We start from the raw sequence: 17,536 nt of genomic DNA on the forward strand, positions 1-17,536 counted from the left end.
ACATTTTTAAAAATCTACCAAGTGAGCTTTGTTGGGGGAATAGTTATCGTTAGTTATCACTAAATATTTCATTAAAATAACAGCCAATAAATGTTTAAAAAGATGTGCAAAGTAACTGAAACTGACTGTTTTGACAGCTGCAAATTTTCAAAAAGCCATCAAGCGTTAGAAAAAAGAAACGTCCAAGTAAAACTTTGTTTGCGCGCAAGAAGGGCCTGATTAAGAAATTATTACACAGACACAGAGTTTAACGCAACTAGTTAGTAGATAATCTACGAAAGTAAGTCAATTGTCGGGTACCTGGGCATAATCCCGTGGTGAGTAACTGTAGGTGTGTAACAGCAAAGGGTAGCGACCACTGAAGTGTTCCAACTCGTCGGTGAAGTAAGACAAGTTGTAGCAGCAAAAGCAGTGAAGCTAGATGAGCGTACGTCGGGAAGATAAGGATGGAGCAGAACGTTGCTGGATGTCCCTCTTCCTTCATGGACAAAGGTCAGCATTGGCTTAAGGATCTATTACGTGCTATGTAAAAAATGTATTGCATTAATGAATTGAAAATATAACAGTTAATAAAGCATTTTAATCTTTACCTTTACTAACAAGCACACTGAAGTTTTAATGATAAAAACCGCAAAAATGGAAATCACAGCAACCAACAGCCTTACTCCTCAGGTTGAGGTAAATTTCCTGATGCTAAAGAAAGTGTCATGAAGTATTGCAGTAGCGTGGTGATAGGTTATAGTTATTGATGCTTACCTTTATCATATGAGTATGGTGCTGAATTTAGTAAGGCATTTGACGTGGTGTGGTTGGTGTGGTAGCAGTAATGGGGAAATACCTTGTCTCCGCACATTTGTATTTCACGATATGTGAGCTTCACACATGAGTTTTAGGCTTTTGACAACATGATGGGTCTTTAAGATGGAAAGTGACTGAGCGCTAAGTCAACTTTTTGGAATGACTGACAGTATGCATCTAAAATTTGAAGAAATAAGTTGGTAAAGTATAAAAATAAGGAAATTAGGTCAAGATAAACCTACACAAGTTACGAAGTTCAATTTGGTATAAGAAATCACAGGAATATAAGTATTAATTAGCATTCAATTATTTTGCCTATTTTGCCTCGTTTCACGATGCAAGAACAACAAGGGCGACACTAGCGACATCTGGTAATGAGTTTTGAATCCTAAGTTGGTTGCACAGCTCAAATTATTGGAGCGTAGTGGAGTTCTACTGTCGGGTACTGGAGTTCTATTGTAGGGTATTTTAAATAAAATACCGGTATTGGGGTTCTATTGTCGGAACTCCACCGACAATAGAACCCCAATATTTCAAATAATTTAAAAACATTTCTTTGTATGCGACAGTAGAACTCCATAGACATAAGAACTCCTTTTTAAAATATTATTAAAAATACCCTACAAGGCTACAATACTCACTGGACAGTACTCCAGTGCCCAACAGTAGAACTCCACCACGCGACAATAGAACTCCAATAAATTCTTTAATTATTTTCATGATCAACAATAGAACTCCATTGAATTTTAGATACTTTAAATGTCCGACAATAGAACTCCAACAAAAAATTATTCGCATGACAGTAGAACTCCACTTTTCTTAAAATATGCAGTGCGCTCTAGTGCTAAAGCCTAAAAGACGCTAGATCGCACTCCAGTCTCCGGAGTCTATGACCATGAAATGCCCTGGGAACAATTTTTTCTTAATCGCTTTTTTGATCGCAAAAATTAAAGAAACTTTTAATGATTGATCGCTAAATTTTTTTATGAATTCGTTGTCTACTTGTGCCACCTATCAGTGAATATAAATGCTCAAACCGGGCAATAAATAGCTGTCGTTACTCGTTAGGTATTGTCCGCCATTCTGCGGAATGTCGCAAGTGCTCAAGAAGTCGTTTATGGTTTGTTGTTTGTTTACAGAGGCATTTGCGTGGATTGATAAATTTATTTATTTTTGGGAACTACAACCACGAAAAAGTCGTGAAATGTTTTAACAGTGCTTTCTCCGGGAGATCCTTTATTACCTTACTTCCAAGAGGCCCATTACTACACCCAAGAAAGCGCAACGGCAGACTGCATCGCACCTATGCATTAACATATAAGTTGGCTGACGAAGTGAAGAATGATAGCGCAAAGTCAGATTGATTTTCTCTGCATTTATAGGAGTTTATACATACTATGCAGGTATACAACATTATACATGAATTGTAGGATAAGTGGTTGGTTGACCTTGCTCTAAGCTTTAGAAAGGGACTCGGGTGCGCTGGGATAGCGCACATTTAAATGCTATTAAGATAAGAAGAGTTATCTAAATTCTATGTCAACACTCAACACACACAACTTAAACAGTTACATATTTGATAACATGCTCAATATATTAGCTAGGAATAATTCAAACCTCTTTGTGGTTGTTGATTTCATTGCTAACATAGCTGTAGAAAAAATACTTTCAATTGTGCTTCGGCAGGAACCCAAATTAGTTGCACACCTTTTCCTCTATTTTTTCTTCGAAGTTTTTTGTTTGCTTCCTATTTGAGATTGAGAAACTGCAGGAGTCTGCAGCCACAGAATTTCACTGATCATCACTGTATCACAAGCATCAATTGTAATGTTATGCTTAGCTGTAGCATACATCTAGAACTTTCGGAATACAAAATTGACGTTTGGTATCAAAAGTTGGGATTACTGATTTACTGGGAAATATTCTTCAACGATGTAATCGGATCGGGCTTTCACAATCACAACTATGAAAAATGAAGTTTGTTCCTAAAAACTTATAAATGTCAATTTTCATACAAAACTTGAAATTATAGAATTCAAAACAGTTGTTTTCACTTTTCAGTTGCAAACCGTCAGGAATCTAAGTAACACTCAGTTTCTTAGCAGAATACAAAACAAATGGACGTCAATGGCATCTAGCGGTAACTATACACACTATTCTTTTACGAAAGCAAAACTTAATATAGTTCAAAAATGAATTTAGCTTACCTTCACTTAATAACATGAAATAAAAGAAAGAATTAAAGAAACTGCATGAATTCAAATTAGTCAATAAAAACTAAGACAGTAAATGTTTAACGATTATCATTGTATTGTAGCAGAGCAGTTCAGTCTATGTCAACAAGTTATCGTTGTTTACCAGGTTTCCCTCGGTTCTTTCTGAAAGCAGGACCCGATTTACCTTTTTTATTTTTGTTGCCAATTTTCTTGCCACCTTTTTTGGGTCGATTAAGATCCCTCATCCATCGATCTCGCGACATTTCCCATTGAAGTTGTTTTACCGACGCTTTGTCTTTATTAGCCATAGCCTCTGTTGTTCCTGCTGTATTAAGTCCCGTGCCGGCGTTGGCTTCAAGAATGGCAGCAAAGTCTTCGGCGGCAACAAAGTCGTTGCCGTTGGCATTAAACAAATCGCGACCTCGTTTCTTTTTGCTACTACTCGGTTTGGCATCAAACGCAAAGTCTAAATCGTCAATATCGTCGTCAGCCAACCTTTTCTTGGATTTCGACTTGGATGGAACTGGAGCTGCGAGCTCTTCTTCATCGTCATCATCTTCATCATCCTCATCTTCTTCTAAAAATAAATTATATTTGCATTAACTTAAGTGCAATAACAATTTAAAAAATAACAACTCACCATCAGAAAATGCTACATCTTCTTCACGGAAACCACCTTCTTCCATGTCATCGTCTCCAAAGTCTTCATCTTCTGGGTCCACATCTTCGTCACTATTATCGATCATATCATCGAAATCTTTGAAAGCATCTTGGAACTCCTCGTCGTTATCAAAATCTTCGTCCGAGTCGACTTCGGCATCTTCCAAATCTTCTTCCGCACCTCCTTCACCTTCTTCGTCATCTTCATCCTCGCCGTCGGCGTCGCTCTTCTTCTTCTTCTTGTCCGTTTTAGTCTTGGGTTTCATGTCAGAAGCAAAATCAGTATTTTCTGCCAGATATTGTTCAAATTCTTCGCTGGCAACACTTTCATGATCGCTATCATCGTCGTCGCTGTTCTTTTGAATTCGAGGAGCCTTGGTGATGCGTTGTTTAAAGTACCTTAAAGAATTTAACACAAGAAATTAAATAAAATTCGCTTCTAAATGTAAATAAACAAACACTTACTGATAGAGAAACATTTCATCGGCAGGAATACAATTTTTGGGCTGTTTCGCAAATTCTTTGCTGTCGACAGCCATGGCCCTGACACCCCGTGGCAAGTATACACTTCTTTTGCCCAGCACTCGACTTTTGAATAAAATAACAATTATTAATAACGAGATAACTAAACATGGGTAAGATGAGTGATATACCGTTGGGCAGGCAGTTTGGCCTGAGCAGCTGTAACAAGTTTAGGATTTCTGAAGACAAAACGATCCAAGAATCGAGGCAACGTAAAGTCCTGTAACGGATCGCCAGTATAATCAATGGGAACTCCATCTACAATCGTCTTGGCAAAAAGGGAAACCTAACAACAGAAAAAAAGTTAGCTTACCATAAAAGTTGAATGAATAGTTAAACTTACTGAAGGATGAAAATGGCTGGTCAACAAATGAAGTTCCCACATTCCACCCGACTGTTCAGCTCGAGCAAACAATGGGTTGCGTGCAAGGGGATCGTACCCTGATTTCGAGTTCGATTTTGAATGCGAAATTTTTCGATGAACCCAAGTTGACGTTTTCTTCTTTTCCACTTCTTGATTAGTGTCTGTTTCATCCTCTTTAACACTTCCTCCTTCTTCTTCTTCTTCTTCTTCTTCATCAGCGTCTTTGTTATGTTCTTCTTCTTCGTCAGCGTCTTTGTAATGCTCGTCTTCGTCGTCAACGTCTTTGTAATGCTCTTCTTCGTCATCGTCATCTTCCCCAACATACTCCTTAGTTGTGATTTCTTTTGGGAAATTTTGTAACTCTGGGCGGAACTTGATGAGCTCAGACACGAGATAGAGGAGAGCGCAACCTAGTTGAGGCGGACAACAAAGGCAAACTTGCAGAATACGCTTGACAAATGTTCGCAAGCGAGGCAATGATTCGTCTCTCTTCAAAACACGATACAACAAATTTAGGAACATTGACTGCTTTGTCGAATGTCCAACTTCAGGATCAAAAAGTTTTCTGAATAAAACTGAATAAAATCTGCAAAACGGTATGTCGACAAATAAAAAATTAGAATCGATTAACTAAAACTGTAGGGAGTGAGTCATCTACCTGTCTGAATTGTTTTTGTCGATTTCAACAATCTGGTCGAGAATGCAAAGGACTTGTGTAGCCAATGAAAATTTAACCATATGCACGATCTTGAAGAGTGTGTCCACATGTCCGTCAAGGGGACCTCCAGTAATCGCAACAGTTTTTGAATATGGATAGGCTCTTTTCAGTCCAGTTAACAGAGCGTTCATTAACTTAGAGTCGACTTCACCCTAGATAAAAAAAAAAAAAAAACTTTAGGCAAATGCTTCAAATAGTTAAAGAATTACAAATGGTGTATACATTTTTCACGCAAGCCTTGAAGAAAGATACGTAAATGATGATAAGTTTAGTTGCCAGAGGAACATCATCAGAGTCCAAAAGTATCTGCGAAAGGAAGCACAGGGCATAGTACTGTGCTTTGGTGTTAATATTAGACCGATAGAGAAGACGTTCAACTTCAGCCACTACGACCAATTTCATCTGGGGATGCTTCTGAAGTAAGCGTTCCATTTGCCCGACAGTAGACGTAGCTACTGCTCTGGTGGGATCACCAACTTTGTTTACAAGTCGTGATAAAAGACCTTGCTCTTGTTCAGGGCTGTAGGAAAGAAGGGTAGCAATGGCTGAAATGCCTTTACGACGGGTCGTGTCGACAGCATCTTTCAATAATCCATCCAAAGCAACGAGAAACTGATTATAAAAGTCTTTCAGTTGATACTCAAATGACCACAAAGCCAATAGCTCTTTGCGTTCACGCGGAGTGACAGTCGTAAGAGCGCCAATGGGTTTCTTGTTCATCAAAGATAGTTTGGCATTCGGGTTGAGTATTCTTCCTTCAGTGAAAAGACGGAGTAAGGCATCTAACGAAGACATGCATTCCCTTCTTCCCTTGACGTCAAGAAGGGAAATGAGAAACTTCAGTGAAGGTAAATTATGGACTGGAGATTCTTGAAGTAATAAAGAATGAGCTGCAATCTTGTCTGCAAAGGCTCCTGACTTTAACACTGTTTGAATCCACTTAGTTTCTGACTTGTCAGATCCTACTGCCCGAACTATTAAAAATAACATTTTTTAGTAAAATGAAAATACTATAATTTGGTTTTCTAGTACCTTTCTGATAATTGATTGCATCTTCTTCCAAATACTTCTTGCCCTCTTCTTCGCACTTTCTTACTTCTTCAGGTGTAGCTTCCCTGTTGGATTTCAATGGTTTGTCCTGCTGGTACCAAGGAATGTCTGGTTTAATGAGCAAATGATACCAAGCATCATCACTTGATGAATAGCTTTCTTGAACAGTGTCTGTAGAAGGTTTAGAGATGTAATCTTCATCAAACACAATTTTCTTATTTTGATTCTTGTGGATTATAGGAGCAGGAGGGGCTATTTTGACGATTTCTTTAGCAGGGTTTTTGGCTACATATGAATCATCGAAGATTATTTTTTTGTTTTGTGTTGGTTTGCTAAAAGCATTGCTATTGTTAGGTGCTTCTTGAGGTGCACTGTATTTATTCTGGAACTTGTTTTGCTTGAAGTCAGAATATTTGCCCTTGACAGGTTTTTCATCTGAAACACCTGCTTCATATTGACTTGACGGGATTGTTGCCTTCAGGTTTGATGCAGATTTTTTCACTTTTGTCCTTTTTTCTTTTGTTTTCTCTGGTACTTCAAATGTATCAGGGTTGATGCTGTCCAATCCCAACTGTTTGATGAAATCTTGAATCTGTATAAAAATAAACAACCAATTAAATATTTATGATTTAAAACATCACATCAATATGATTAATTACCTCTTCTGTATCATTGTCACCCAAAATTTTTTCTTCTCCCTCGATAACTGGAGCTTTTACTTGTCGTTTTTTCATTTTGTGTCGAAATTTGATTGAACACGTGTGTCAAAATCTACGTATAAACTAACCCAACTGTCGTCTGCACTCTGCTCTTATGCGTTGTAAAATTTCTGAAAATTATTAGTACTTGACAAAAAATTACTCATAAATTCATAATCAATTATTTCTAAATAATTTTGATATTTAAATAAATTTTGACTTACAAGAAATATTAGTATATTTTTTATAAAGAAATTTGATTAAAATTGAAATGTGGCAACTGGAAACCACTTTGTTATTTTTTTACATTTCATTTCATTGTCAGATGTTTCAATTGGGAAGTTGAACAATCATACAAAGACTGAACGGAAATGACATTTGATCTCTTCATTTGTCATCGATCAAAATTTGTTGTTTTTTGTTCGTGAACCGTCAGTGTCTGTTATCACCCCTTTGATCCATCTAAAGTCGAAACTCCTGTTTTCGTTTCTCTATTCGTTTCTAGTTGCTCTTCACTCGATGCAGTTTCTCATTGGTAGGGCAATCTTTCGGCAGTTTAACTATTGCCTTAGTCGTAATTTTAGTTTAAAATCTATAAAAAATTCCCAAATGAGTCAACAAGTTTCTGCAGCAGCAGCAGAAAATGCCAACTTTTTCCTTAATGACTCTAGCACATCAGGTAAAGCTCTCTGCTTTGGTTTTCAACAACTTGCAACTCAATGCCAAGAAGTTGCCCCATTGCTTGACAAAATCAAGCGGGAAGCTCCCAAGTTTGACCTTGATGTAGACACCCCTGGAAATGGGTACAGGAGTTTCGTAATCATTTTTGAAGCTCTGTTCAAGCGATGTTCATCTCTATGTGATCTAGTGAAAAGTCAACGGTCCCAAGTAGTATTTAATCTGTACAAATATTCCTACATTCAAGATCTCAAGTCTTGGAATGAGATGATTGTGTCTTTAAACACATTCCTGGAACATCTCAATACTCTGTTGGAGTGGAATGAAAAGGATAGAGTTCGCTGCTTGTTCCCATCTGAAACACACTCTTCACAAGAGCTACTGGATAAAGCAAGAACCATAGAATCATACAGTTTCTACGGTAGGCATGCAGCCTTCCAATACTGTTCGTCGATAGAGAGTGTTTTGAAGGGCTTATTGACAATCATGGCGGGGTACAGCGACTACTATTTTAGCACATCTCCTCATCTCTGGCGTGTAGCCAAAAGCCTATTTATGAGTACACAGTATACTTTGGATGCTGAACATCGCGCAAGAAGAATAGTCCACGCATCTCAATACGCCACGGTTGACTTCTGCAAATCCTTTTGGTTCCTAGCTGAATCAGATCTGATGAAAAAAGTACCTGATCGAATTTGCCCTGCAATTAGAGTAAATCAACTTATTCTTATCCCACCTGAACCGCTACAAATTGACTCAACGAAATGCAAGCCTGTCAATATACCTGCACCAAGCGCTCACGGTCCAATCGCACCTATCCAAGTCCGTTTACTAAGTGCCAAAGGTCGACCTGGAATGCCAGGCCAAAACGATTACTCTGAAGCCACCGTCTCTGACAGTTTAATCATCCACTGCCATGGAGGGGGATTTGTTGCACAAAGTTCTTCGTCACACGAAACTGTAGGTCTAGTTAACTAATTGTTTAAAATTGTTTATTTGTTAATGTTCTCTTTTTCACAGTATTTACGTCATTGGGCTGTTGCCTTGGACGTTCCCATCCTGTCGATTGATTACTCGTTGGCACCCGAGTATCCTTTTCCACGCCAGCTACAAGAAATTCTTTTCGTTTATGCTTGGATCCAGCGTAACCCAAGTGTAGCTGGCACAACAGCCAAAAAGATCATTTTTGCTGGTATGAATTTCATTCGTCTTATTCATTCAAAGGTTTGAATAATTGGATCAACTGTTGGATTGCTAGGCGATTCTGCTGGTGCAAATCTCATGTTAGGTACGACATTATGGGCTTCGGACATGAACTTACGCCTTCCTGACGGGATTTTCTTGGCATATGTTCCATTGTTGGTTCAATTTGAGCCATCTCCATCTCGACTCCTCTGTCTTCTGGATCCGTTACTTCCGTTTGGATTCATGATGCGATGCCTGAGTGGTAAATTCATTTGAAACATTTTCATCCATAGTCAAGTTGTTTCTATGTCGGCCTTTGTTTACAGCTTATGCTGGTAAACCTGACATTTTGCCTTCTCACTCCGGTGGCCGCTACAGTGAAGCTGATGGTAGAGTTAAAGAAATTGTAGACCAGATAAATACGACCACCTCTCAGGAATCAACTGAATCAAAAACTAAACATAATACTGTGATCGGTAAAGGAGAAATTTATTTTTAATTTATCAACTTCGTTTTCATATATATTTTTTTTTCTAGATCCTGAGCAGCTGGATAGGCTTATGGCCCATAGTCCTGCAGATGAGCTGGATTTGTTCCGTGTTTCCAGCAACCCCTTAATGTCTCCATTTTTGGCATCGGATAGTGCCTTGAAGAAAATGCCTCCAATCAGTCTTCTTGTAAGTTTCTGAAACAGATTTTGTGTAACTGAATGTGCCGCTTACAACCTTTTTTTTTAGACGATCGAATTAGATCCTTGTTTAGATGATTCTGTCGAATTCGCCAAACGATGCCGTCGATTGGGTTGTGATATTCGCCTCGATATTCTCCCGGGGCTTCCGCATGGATTTCTCAATTTTGCTTTGGTATAACTTACGTTTAAAAACTTAATGACGTGATTTAAATTACTAATTTTACTGTTTCATTTTAGCTAAGTCGCGAAGCAAAGGAAGGTTCAAAATTGTGTGTCAAGAGGATTCGCGAGCTGTTCAAGAAATGTAGCGATGCGGCACTATGATGGGAAAATATCTGTGATGTGTTAGTTGTGCTATGGTAGTCTATTCAGAAGTTTCCTTTTCTACTAGTCCTTACTAAGTGTTCCTTAAATTAGCATTAGGTCGTGGTAGAATCGTTTTTTAAGAAGTTGTTAAAAGGATGAAAAAATTATCTGTTCAACGGAACTTTAACAACACTTTTCTCAACAGCTTCCCTTAATTGAAAAAATTTAAATTTTCTTATTCAATCTGGATATCTGGATAAACTGAGTGTATTAAATTACCACTCTTTATCCTTAAACAATTAAAAGTAATTAAATGTAAACAATCAAGTTCCGATTGCTACCAAACTTTAAAATACTTCTTCCCTGTTCTGTAAACAAACCACGTACAATGCACACAAATAAAAAAAATTGACTCAACTTGGTTTCAATATACGAATGCTTAAAAAAAAACACGATGGAAAGGAAGGGAGTGAAGAAACAGTTTTCTAATAAATAAGAATAAAACTCTTCTTCTAAAATGACCATATTTAACCTTCTTAAACGTTGACTAGTTATGTACATGTAGAAAATACGACAATAAAAAGATCACTAACCTTGAATAGACCGTCATATAGTTGTCAGATGAAGCTACTTGTGGTACAGCAGAAAAGACCAGTCCCATACGGCATGGAAAAGATCGACGTTTCCAAACTATTAAAGAAACAGCAACTTATTTTGGGCTCCCGAAGAATCGGTTTCCAGCTAGACCTAGACGATTAGTGAATAATTACGCCAAAAATTTTATATCTACCTCCAGAATAACATGAGCTAAAAAAAGAAGGGAAATCAAATCGTTAATAGAAGTAAGTGAAAAATATTTTATACAGAAATTCAGTGAAAATTTTTATTTTTGTTATTCTCTCTTAAATTCCACACACCAATTACCTTCATCATAATAACTGCGGCAAATAGAGATGTTGGGAATGCTGGAACATAAACTGTCCAATTCACCTTCCTTGAAAACATGGTAAAATCTGAGGAAGGCGGAAGGATTAATACCAGGATCCAGTTCCTTACTACCGGAAGTTTTCGATTTCAGTTTCCAAGGAACAAGAACATCAGCATGTTTGAACTCTGTCCGGTTTTCGTGCACTGGTAAGATTGTTGACGGGTACGCCTCTTCTGTCCTAGAGACTTCGTTCTTCTTTTGTAGCAAATAAGTTGACTTTTTCGTCCCTATTTTCTGCTCTTTAGCCCAAACGTACACTAGAGCTCGACCTCCTTTCGATAGTAATCCTAGAAAAAAAGTATGTTCAAAACGATGCTGGGCATTAAACCTGGTGATTTGGCGAATTTACGGCTGATATCTTGAAGAGCCAGCAAACGTCGTTCTTCAGTTGCCAGATGATGAATCACCGCGATACTGATCACAGCATCAGCTATACCATCACGAAATGGTGAAACACGACAATCGGCATTGACAACTTGATGTCCACCACGACTTCTGCAAACTTTTGAAACAATAAAATGTGCACAAACCACATGTGTAATTTAACTGAAGTTTACCTTGTAACAGTTTACTTGAACGGTCAGATCCTATGCTAAACAAGGACTTGGAACAATTTAAATATTTTCCATTTCCACATCCAACATCAACCAGAAGTGCTCCAGCAGGAAAACTATCTATGAACTCTTTTACATTAGGCCACGGCGAATGTCTATGCAACAATCGTTAGTTGGACAGAGAACATTTCATATTTCCTTATGATCATACCTGGTTTCACTGAAATGATCAGAGATTTGTTCGTAAACGTGAAATACATGGTTTTTTTCGATTTCATCAGCTGCCTCTTCTGAAAAAACTGCTGAATTTTCCATGAAGGATGTTGAGAAAGAATACTAACAACTAAAAATAAAAAAATCTAAATGAAAAATTTTGAGTTCTGTCGTTTTCGTTTTCGACACTTGTTGTCAACAATGCTGAGGTGTCATATTTACAGAAATACGACGTCTGAGAAATGGAACTTGATATAAAATGGCGGCAAAATCTGATGAAACCAGTCATCCGGATCCGGATGACTGATGAAAATTAAAAAATCACTTATTACAAACACAATTACACCAGTGAGTTTTTAACTAACCGTTAAGTGTGCTAACAATCCTACAAAGTTACTAGACGATGAAGGGTTGGATGAAGGGTTAATACATTTTTCCAGAAAACTCAAGTACTGAAAAATGAAGCATTAGATAACGGGCTAATTGCTAGAAAATTAAATGTAAAAATCAGTGAATAAATCTTACTACGTCGATTTCGGAACCTATGAGCTCCATGGAAAGGTTTATAACAATAAATGATTATCTCCTCACCAAGTGACAATTATTGAAAGAGTGAATTAATTTGGGGATGGCCAGAATCTTTTGCGCACAACTTGTCATTCTACAGATTAACCGTGTTTGCCCATCATCCTTTGATACAGTCACACTAAGATACACACAAATATATGCTACGATATGAATAAAGAGTGGTACAATCATCCGAATTGGAGCGGAACTTTTCTGAAAGAACAAATCAGTTAAAGCACTACTTAATATGGCACAGTTTATGTTTTAATTCCTTATAAGAAAAAACAAAGTGGGCGCTGCCTTTAACGGTAAAATCTGGGACGGGGGGGCCTACGTAAAAAATTAATGAAAACTTTCATCTTGCGGCGTTTGACCATCCATGGAGTACGTTCATAGCGTACTACTCAAAAAGTTCCTAGAAAAAAGAAATTGAAGAAACTATACTTGTTTTTACAATGATAGCTAAATCACCTCAATAAATAAACAGTTCAACTGAACAAGTGGCCAGTCTTCGAAACTTGAAGGGCTCCAAGTCTTTTACTTTGTCCACGAGTCTGTATTGTGCGATGAATTGACGACGAGTCGGACTTGACGTTCGGCAAAACAGTCCTGGATGTGGTAACCAATTAAATAATAAATAAAGCATAAAATTATCAGTTGGGTAAAATTAACTCTTCTATCATGCAGCATTCAGATATAGTAGAATCCGGTCGGGAAAAGGCAACAGACTCTTCTTTAAGGGCTAAGCTAGAAAATTAAATATGGCGCCATTAAAATTGTTATTTCTTGTCGTTATCTAACTATAATTACGACAGAAGGGGTGATGTCTTTCTTTGCTTAAAAGATTCCTGAAGAGAAGGACTTGACGTCATATCTCTTACTTCTTTTAAACAGTGGGTGGTGGACATCCTAAGTAGAGGCTGTGGGGATAATGTATGGGATCCCAGTGTATGTTGTACTCTTTGTTTCTGCATTGACATAAAAGATGAAGGTACCAAACCAGATGAGTTTCTCCTTCTCTGCTCCTTTATTTCTAGAGTTTTTTTAATGTATTCTTTCCATTCTGGAATGTCTTGATGACAATTCTGGTAATAAAATTAAGATGATTTAACAATTACTTATCCATTATAATGCAAACACAGAACCAAACAAGCAACCTGAAGGTGATTTTTCCAATTCCTAATCAAAATGATCTGACCTGTAATTTCTTTTCCACAAAATATGCATGAACCAATTACATCTTGTTTGCCATGAGGTTGGACTTTTTTGGTTTCTTCGGAAAATTTGTAAAACATCATTATACTCAACTCATACCAATGTTTCTTCACACCGAATTGAGTACTCTTTCCTTTATTGGGCAACTTTCTTGCGCTGTGTGAAAATTTACTGATTATTAAAATGAATATATTATCTATCTAATTGCATTGTATATTTACCCTTCAGAAAAACTATCGATTTCCAAATTACGTTTGGAGGTTTTAACCGGTTTGACTTTGACCGTTACATCGACCAATGCCTGTTTGGCACTGTTCAATTGAAGCATTTCAAACATTTTTTTCCTTTCCTCAATATTTTTTTGTATCTCGAGTTCATATTCTGAGATCTCTATAGCTTTATTCATTTTCGGTATAAGATCAGAAACTATACATTCATTATGCTAACGTCGGTCTACTGCAAAAACGTCAACGTCACGTATACCCAATAAAAAAATCCCTCTAGCGAGTGTGTAATAAGTTGTCACGTGAACTATTCGATTTAGCTCAACGGACTTACCTCGTACACATTTATTGTATTTTTAATTTTTTATACAAGTTTTTAAAATAGTACCATTGAAAGAAATTATCTGTATTAAATTGCAAAAAAAAAAACAGTTAAAACCATATGGCCCCTCAAGTTCACTTTTGTCAGAATTTAAAATTAAACCGTGAATAAACTCGAGATATGGCTTTCAGTCTTTATAGAAGAGGGAATTAACATTGAGATATTGAACTCAACAACATAAATTGCATTTTAAAAACACGGACGAGGGAAGCTTAAGCTTTTAAAAAACAAACAATACAAATTAAAGGGGAAAAAATTAACTGCTAACAGGAGGACGATGGACATAAATTCGACTGCATCCACTAGCTAAAACAGAGGCGGATGGATGAAAAACATTGACAATCGGGCTAACAGAAGTTTCTCGTTTTTCAAAACTATGAAGAATTTCACAATTTGGGACACTCAACATGTCAATCTAAAATATTCGCAATTGTAAATAGTTTAAAAATCATGCTTATCAAGTTACACTTACACTTTCGTCTGATCCGGTAGCAATACATACATCATCACGGAGTGGATGCCAAATGGCACGGCTCAGTACGGTATTCCTTTGAGAGAGCGTTGAATTCCAATTTGTTAAACCTAAGAAAAATATTTAGCGCTTGACTTAAAACAAATTTATAATAAAAAAAAAATACGTTTGGCAACCCCTTCATGAAGGTCGTATACTTCAACAACATTCTTTCCGGTTATTAAGGCATACTCGCCGGCCAATGGAGAAAAGAAAGAACCACTAATCCGAGAACCAATCAATGGAAAACTTAGAACTGGATTGGTGAATCCGTCAATGTCCGACAAATTTGGCTGGACATTGCGCAGATCAAAGACGCCTACTTCACTGTAAAAAAAAACAAAAAAAAAACAATAGAATTTCGCCAATTAAATTAATTGCATAGTTTGTGCACGTACCCATTAACAGAACCGGCCATTATGAGATTCTCATTCAATGGGTGATGGCTAAGACCGACAATTTTTCCGTTGAAACATTTAAATCGCTGTTCTCCAATGGTTGGCAAAATACGCATGTCAACAGTCACCACTTGTCCGTCGGCTTAAAACAAAACGCAAAGCATTAAATACTGTAAAACATTCAAACCAAGTATACTTGGCTAACCTCGTGACACAATCAGCGTTGATGGATCTTTCTGCAGGTGACAGGTAGGAAATACATTTTTTGAAGATTCAGAAGTATTGTAAATCTAAAAAAGAGGACGAGTTTAAGTAACATAAATAAGCACATTTAGCTTAAGCAAAACCTCATCAAAAACTTCGGAACGGAAATCTAAAAGACGTACAAATCCATCATGTCCCGTAGAAAATAGCCGCAACGGATTGAATTTATCAAACGACAAGCCAGTCACACGAGAATTGTGGACATCAAAAGCTCTACTTCTTCGGAAATCAGTCTCATGGTCGATATCCCAAAACCCTGTGAAATCAAAAATATTATTTCAACCACTGAAAGATTATCAAATTAAAAATCCTGCCTAGAGTTCCAGAAACGTTAGCTGAGGCGAGAATCAACCTCGTAGGATTTGGATGCCATGTCATTGAAGTAATCATACGATTTCCAGTTGAAGAAAGACTAGAAATGCCATCATCGGATAATTGTAAAGTCTTCATCAATTGTACAAACTCTTGCAAGTCGTTCGGCATCGACACCCTTTCATAGGAATCGCCATTTTCCAAGAACGGAATTATTCCTCTGACAAAATCTGAAGATTCATCAACTGAGCTTTGATCAGCATACGTATTTTTCAGTGTCATTGTGGCACCTATAAAGATTTAACCTGAAGAGTGGTCAATTCAAAGTAATTCACAAGCATTACCTGTTGCATTTGAATCAAACTCGTTGATAAACATATCATCAGATTTTAAGTCATCCTTTGTGGAACCTTCCGTCACTCGAATTACTTTATCACGGTTCCTTCTTGAGCGCAGCTTCATCTTGCAAGGTTGGTTACACATCTCTAGCAAAGACTCGTTCGACCTAGAAATAAGCTGAAATTAGCCAATTATTTGATCCGACAGATAAATCTCGCTTACACATCCAGCATGGAAGAGTCCGAAACTGAAGAATCCGACGGGCTAGAAGCGATCGATTCGTTTTCTTGTAGGCTAGCATTAAAACGACACTTATTTCAGAATTCCATTATCTACAATACTAAATTAAATAAATCTAATACCCATAAAATGTTGTTGATTTTCGCACCCTTGATGACGTCCTAGCTGGAAGACTTTTCTTCCTGTATAAACATATTACATCGGAAATGCTAACTGTCGCTATTGGTATTTTATAACTTACTTTTCAACCTTCGCCTTTTTAGGTCGACTCTCCCCGCTTTTCGGTCGACCGCGTTTGACTGGAACGTCATTCCTATTGATTACATACACACATATTAGAGAAGAGTCGAGATTTAAATTAAATTTGTTGTAATACTCATCAATATCTTCTTTAACTTCATCCACCTTTCTTTTTCTTTGATTAGGGAGCACATCTAGAAACTCTTGTTTGGCATCACCAAACTTAAGCATTTCAAACATTTTTTTCCTTTCCTCAATATTCTTCTGAACTTCGAGTTCATATTCAGATATCCCTCTATTTTTCTTTTTTGCTGGTTGAGATTTTACTACTTCCTCATCATCCACCTCAGCATGGGATCGCTTTTTGGCAACTGCTGCATTGCGCCTTGGTTTTCCACTTCTTTTGGCACTGTTTAGTTCATAGGAAAAGCAGGGCAATTGTTTCGATGCAGCCAAGTTGTTTGTCTAAGAAACAACAAATATTAAAAACACATTATCACAAGATACCGGCTTTGAAGAATACCTTTGACCTGGTTACAATTACTCTTCGATTATTTTGTTCAGGACTTCCAAGAGGAATATTCTTTTCTTCAATACGATCACCGACCTTCACATCAATAAAATCCTCCATGTCACCCTTAAAATCACGAAGTACATTATTAAAAAATGTGAAAACAAAAATTGTATGACACATGATAAAGTTTGGCTAGAAGACAATACATAATTCAATTATCTATCTTACAATTGAAAATTAATTGTTTCATTTTCATTTGTACAGACTTGCGTGCGTTGTAGACTTGTGGAATCTAATTTAAACCGATTAAAACTTACAGAAAATTGTTTCCTCCTCGTCACGTAAGCACTCATCAACAACTGAAGTGTTTCTGAGACAAAGGAGTTTCAAAATGCAGATGAAACCCTCTAGCGGGTGTGTACGTCTGATGTCCCGATTCAGAAAAGTTTCAACGGTCTGAATCGGTCTGCTGCTGGAATCTGGATGAACTTGAACACCCTCGTCTCTATAATTTCTATTAGTCAAGTTATGACATTTAAAATTAAGTAGACAAAATCTCGGTGAATTTGGTAAACGCGAAATCTCTAAGTCACTGCTGCCATGTGTCGTAAACTCGTGACAGTTTAATTTGGGAGGGGGGGATGGGATCCCTTTCTTCGCCCTTCTTTTCGGTTAATCTTTTTTCTACT

The 17,536-nt window shown here is 37.3% G+C and overlaps 5 protein-coding genes across 9 annotated transcripts; 1 reads left to right on the forward strand and 4 right to left on the reverse strand.

Annotated features, from left to right (window-relative positions):
- Positions 1 to 3,084: 3,084 nt before the first annotated feature.
- On the reverse strand, positions 3,085 to 7,146 carry LOC124342566 (CCAAT/enhancer-binding protein zeta-like). The gene is made up of 9 exons (XM_046795563.1): positions 6,988 to 7,146; positions 6,311 to 6,920; positions 5,501 to 6,252; positions 5,219 to 5,430; positions 4,540 to 5,146; positions 4,328 to 4,482; positions 4,140 to 4,262; positions 3,655 to 4,073; positions 3,085 to 3,591 (listed from the first exon to the last, which is right to left on the reverse strand). Exons 1-9 carry the CDS (start codon positions 7,060 to 7,062, stop codon positions 3,143 to 3,145), a joined length of 3,402 nt encoding a protein of 1,133 aa, XP_046651519.1. The 5' UTR covers positions 7,063 to 7,146; the 3' UTR covers positions 3,085 to 3,142.
- A 180-nt stretch (positions 7,147 to 7,326) lies between these two features.
- On the forward strand, positions 7,327 to 10,303 carry LOC124342640 (hormone-sensitive lipase-like). Its single transcript, XM_046795706.1, has 7 exons — positions 7,327 to 8,664; positions 8,725 to 8,896; positions 8,963 to 9,151; positions 9,216 to 9,365; positions 9,427 to 9,566; positions 9,627 to 9,752; positions 9,818 to 10,303. The coding sequence occupies exons 1-7, from the start codon at positions 7,546 to 7,548 to the stop codon at positions 9,902 to 9,904; spliced, it is 1,983 nt and encodes a 660-aa protein (XP_046651662.1). The 5' UTR covers positions 7,327 to 7,545; the 3' UTR covers positions 9,905 to 10,303.
- Positions 10,304 to 10,398: 95 nt separating this feature from the next.
- LOC124342813 (alkylated DNA repair protein alkB homolog 8-like) lies at positions 10,399 to 11,858 on the reverse strand. Of its 2 annotated transcripts, none has more exons than XM_046795990.1 (5): positions 11,640 to 11,858; positions 11,432 to 11,583; positions 11,224 to 11,376; positions 10,811 to 11,161; positions 10,399 to 10,633 (listed from the first exon to the last, which is right to left on the reverse strand). In XM_046795990.1, the coding sequence occupies exons 1-5, from the start codon at positions 11,741 to 11,743 to the stop codon at positions 10,596 to 10,598; spliced, it is 798 nt and encodes a 265-aa protein (XP_046651946.1). In that variant the 5' UTR covers positions 11,744 to 11,858; the 3' UTR covers positions 10,399 to 10,595. The 2 variants fall into 2 exon arrangements, with proteins under 2 accessions (XP_046651946.1, XP_046651945.1); XM_046795989.1 differs by having other exon boundaries at positions 10,609 to 10,693.
- A 312-nt stretch (positions 11,859 to 12,170) lies between these two features.
- On the reverse strand, positions 12,171 to 13,908 carry LOC124342802. 3 transcript variants are annotated; one of them, XM_046795975.1, is made up of 6 exons: positions 13,649 to 13,908; positions 13,366 to 13,583; positions 13,019 to 13,293; positions 12,881 to 12,955; positions 12,680 to 12,817; positions 12,171 to 12,623 (listed from the first exon to the last, which is right to left on the reverse strand). In XM_046795975.1, the coding sequence occupies exons 1-5, from the start codon at positions 13,827 to 13,829 to the stop codon at positions 12,697 to 12,699; spliced, it is 870 nt and encodes a 289-aa protein (XP_046651931.1). In that variant the 5' UTR covers positions 13,830 to 13,908; the 3' UTR covers positions 12,171 to 12,623; positions 12,680 to 12,696. The 3 variants fall into 3 exon arrangements, with proteins under 3 accessions (XP_046651931.1, XP_046651930.1, XP_046651929.1); XM_046795974.1 differs by having other exon boundaries at positions 12,171 to 12,608; positions 13,366 to 13,579; positions 13,645 to 13,906; XM_046795973.1 differs by having other exon boundaries at positions 13,366 to 13,579; positions 13,645 to 13,905.
- Positions 13,909 to 14,037: 129 nt separating this feature from the next.
- On the reverse strand, positions 14,038 to 17,404 carry LOC124342639 (WD repeat-containing protein 76-like). 2 transcript variants are annotated; one of them, XM_046795704.1, is made up of 14 exons: positions 17,165 to 17,404; positions 16,857 to 16,970; positions 16,470 to 16,798; positions 16,335 to 16,406; positions 16,216 to 16,275; positions 16,076 to 16,147; positions 15,859 to 16,019; positions 15,517 to 15,804; positions 15,286 to 15,458; positions 15,144 to 15,228; positions 14,939 to 15,080; positions 14,668 to 14,867; positions 14,502 to 14,611; positions 14,038 to 14,444 (listed from the first exon to the last, which is right to left on the reverse strand). In XM_046795704.1, exons 1-14 carry the CDS (start codon positions 17,198 to 17,200, stop codon positions 14,286 to 14,288), a joined length of 2,001 nt encoding a protein of 666 aa, XP_046651660.1. In that variant the 5' UTR covers positions 17,201 to 17,404; the 3' UTR covers positions 14,038 to 14,285. The 2 variants fall into 2 exon arrangements, with proteins under 2 accessions (XP_046651660.1, XP_046651661.1); XM_046795705.1 differs by having other exon boundaries at positions 15,325 to 15,458; positions 17,165 to 17,403.
- Between the last annotated feature and the right edge of the window lie 132 nt (positions 17,405 to 17,536).

This window comes from Daphnia pulicaria, chromosome 6 (assembly GCF_021234035.1).
Source record: "Daphnia pulicaria isolate SC F1-1A chromosome 6, SC_F0-13Bv2, whole genome shotgun sequence".
In the NCBI taxonomy this organism is placed as follows: domain Eukaryota; kingdom Metazoa; phylum Arthropoda; class Branchiopoda; order Diplostraca; family Daphniidae; genus Daphnia; species Daphnia pulicaria.

Bases quoted from the DNA above. Each gene is read 5' to 3' on its own strand.
- LOC124342566 (XM_046795563.1), bottom strand. From the start codon at position 7,062: ATGAAAAAACGACAAGTAAAAGCTCCAGTTATCGAGGGAGAAGAAAAA. The intron at 5,147-5,218 runs GTAGATGACTCA...ACCGTTTTGCAG, and splicing joins GACAAAAACAATTCAGACAG to ATTTTATTCAGTTTTATTCA. The intron at 4,074-4,139 runs GTAAGTGTTTGT...AAATTCTTTAAG, and splicing joins GATGAAATGTTTCTCTATCA to GTACTTTAAACAACGCATCA.
- LOC124342640 (XM_046795706.1), top strand. From the start codon at position 7,546: ATGCAGTTTCTCATTGGTAGGGCAATCTTTCGGCAGTTTAACTATTGC. The intron at 9,366-9,426 runs GTAAAGGAGAAA...TTTTTTTTCTAG, and splicing joins TAAACATAATACTGTGATCG to ATCCTGAGCAGCTGGATAGG. The intron at 9,567-9,626 runs GTAAGTTTCTGA...CTTTTTTTTTAG, and splicing joins TGCCTCCAATCAGTCTTCTT to ACGATCGAATTAGATCCTTG.
- LOC124342813 (XM_046795989.1), bottom strand. From the start codon at position 11,743: ATGGAAAATTCAGCAGTTTTTTCAGAAGAGGCAGCTGATGAAATCGAA. The intron at 11,584-11,639 runs GTATGATCATAA...ATTGTTGCATAG, and splicing joins GATCATTTCAGTGAAACCAG to ACATTCGCCGTGGCCTAATG. The intron at 11,377-11,431 runs GTAAACTTCAGT...TTGTTTCAAAAG, and splicing joins TTCAAGTAAACTGTTACAAG to TTTGCAGAAGTCGTGGTGGA.
- LOC124342802 (XM_046795975.1), bottom strand. From the start codon at position 13,829: ATGAATAAAGCTATAGAGATCTCAGAATATGAACTCGAGATACAAAAA. The intron at 13,294-13,365 runs GTTGCTTGTTTG...TTTTATTACCAG, and splicing joins ATTGGAAAAATCACCTTCAG to AATTGTCATCAAGACATTCC. The intron at 12,956-13,018 runs GTAATTATAGTT...TTAATTTTCTAG, and splicing joins AAGACATCACCCCTTCTGTC to CTTAGCCCTTAAAGAAGAGT.
- LOC124342639 (XM_046795704.1), bottom strand. From the start codon at position 17,200: ATGAGTGCTTACGTGACGAGGAGGAAACAATTTTCT. The intron at 15,805-15,858 runs GTAATGCTTGTG...AAATCTTTATAG, and splicing joins GTTTGATTCAAATGCAACAG to GTGCCACAATGACACTGAAA. The intron at 15,229-15,285 runs GTTTTGCTTAAG...CCTCTTTTTTAG, and splicing joins GTTCCGAAGTTTTTGATGAG to ATTTACAATACTTCTGAATC.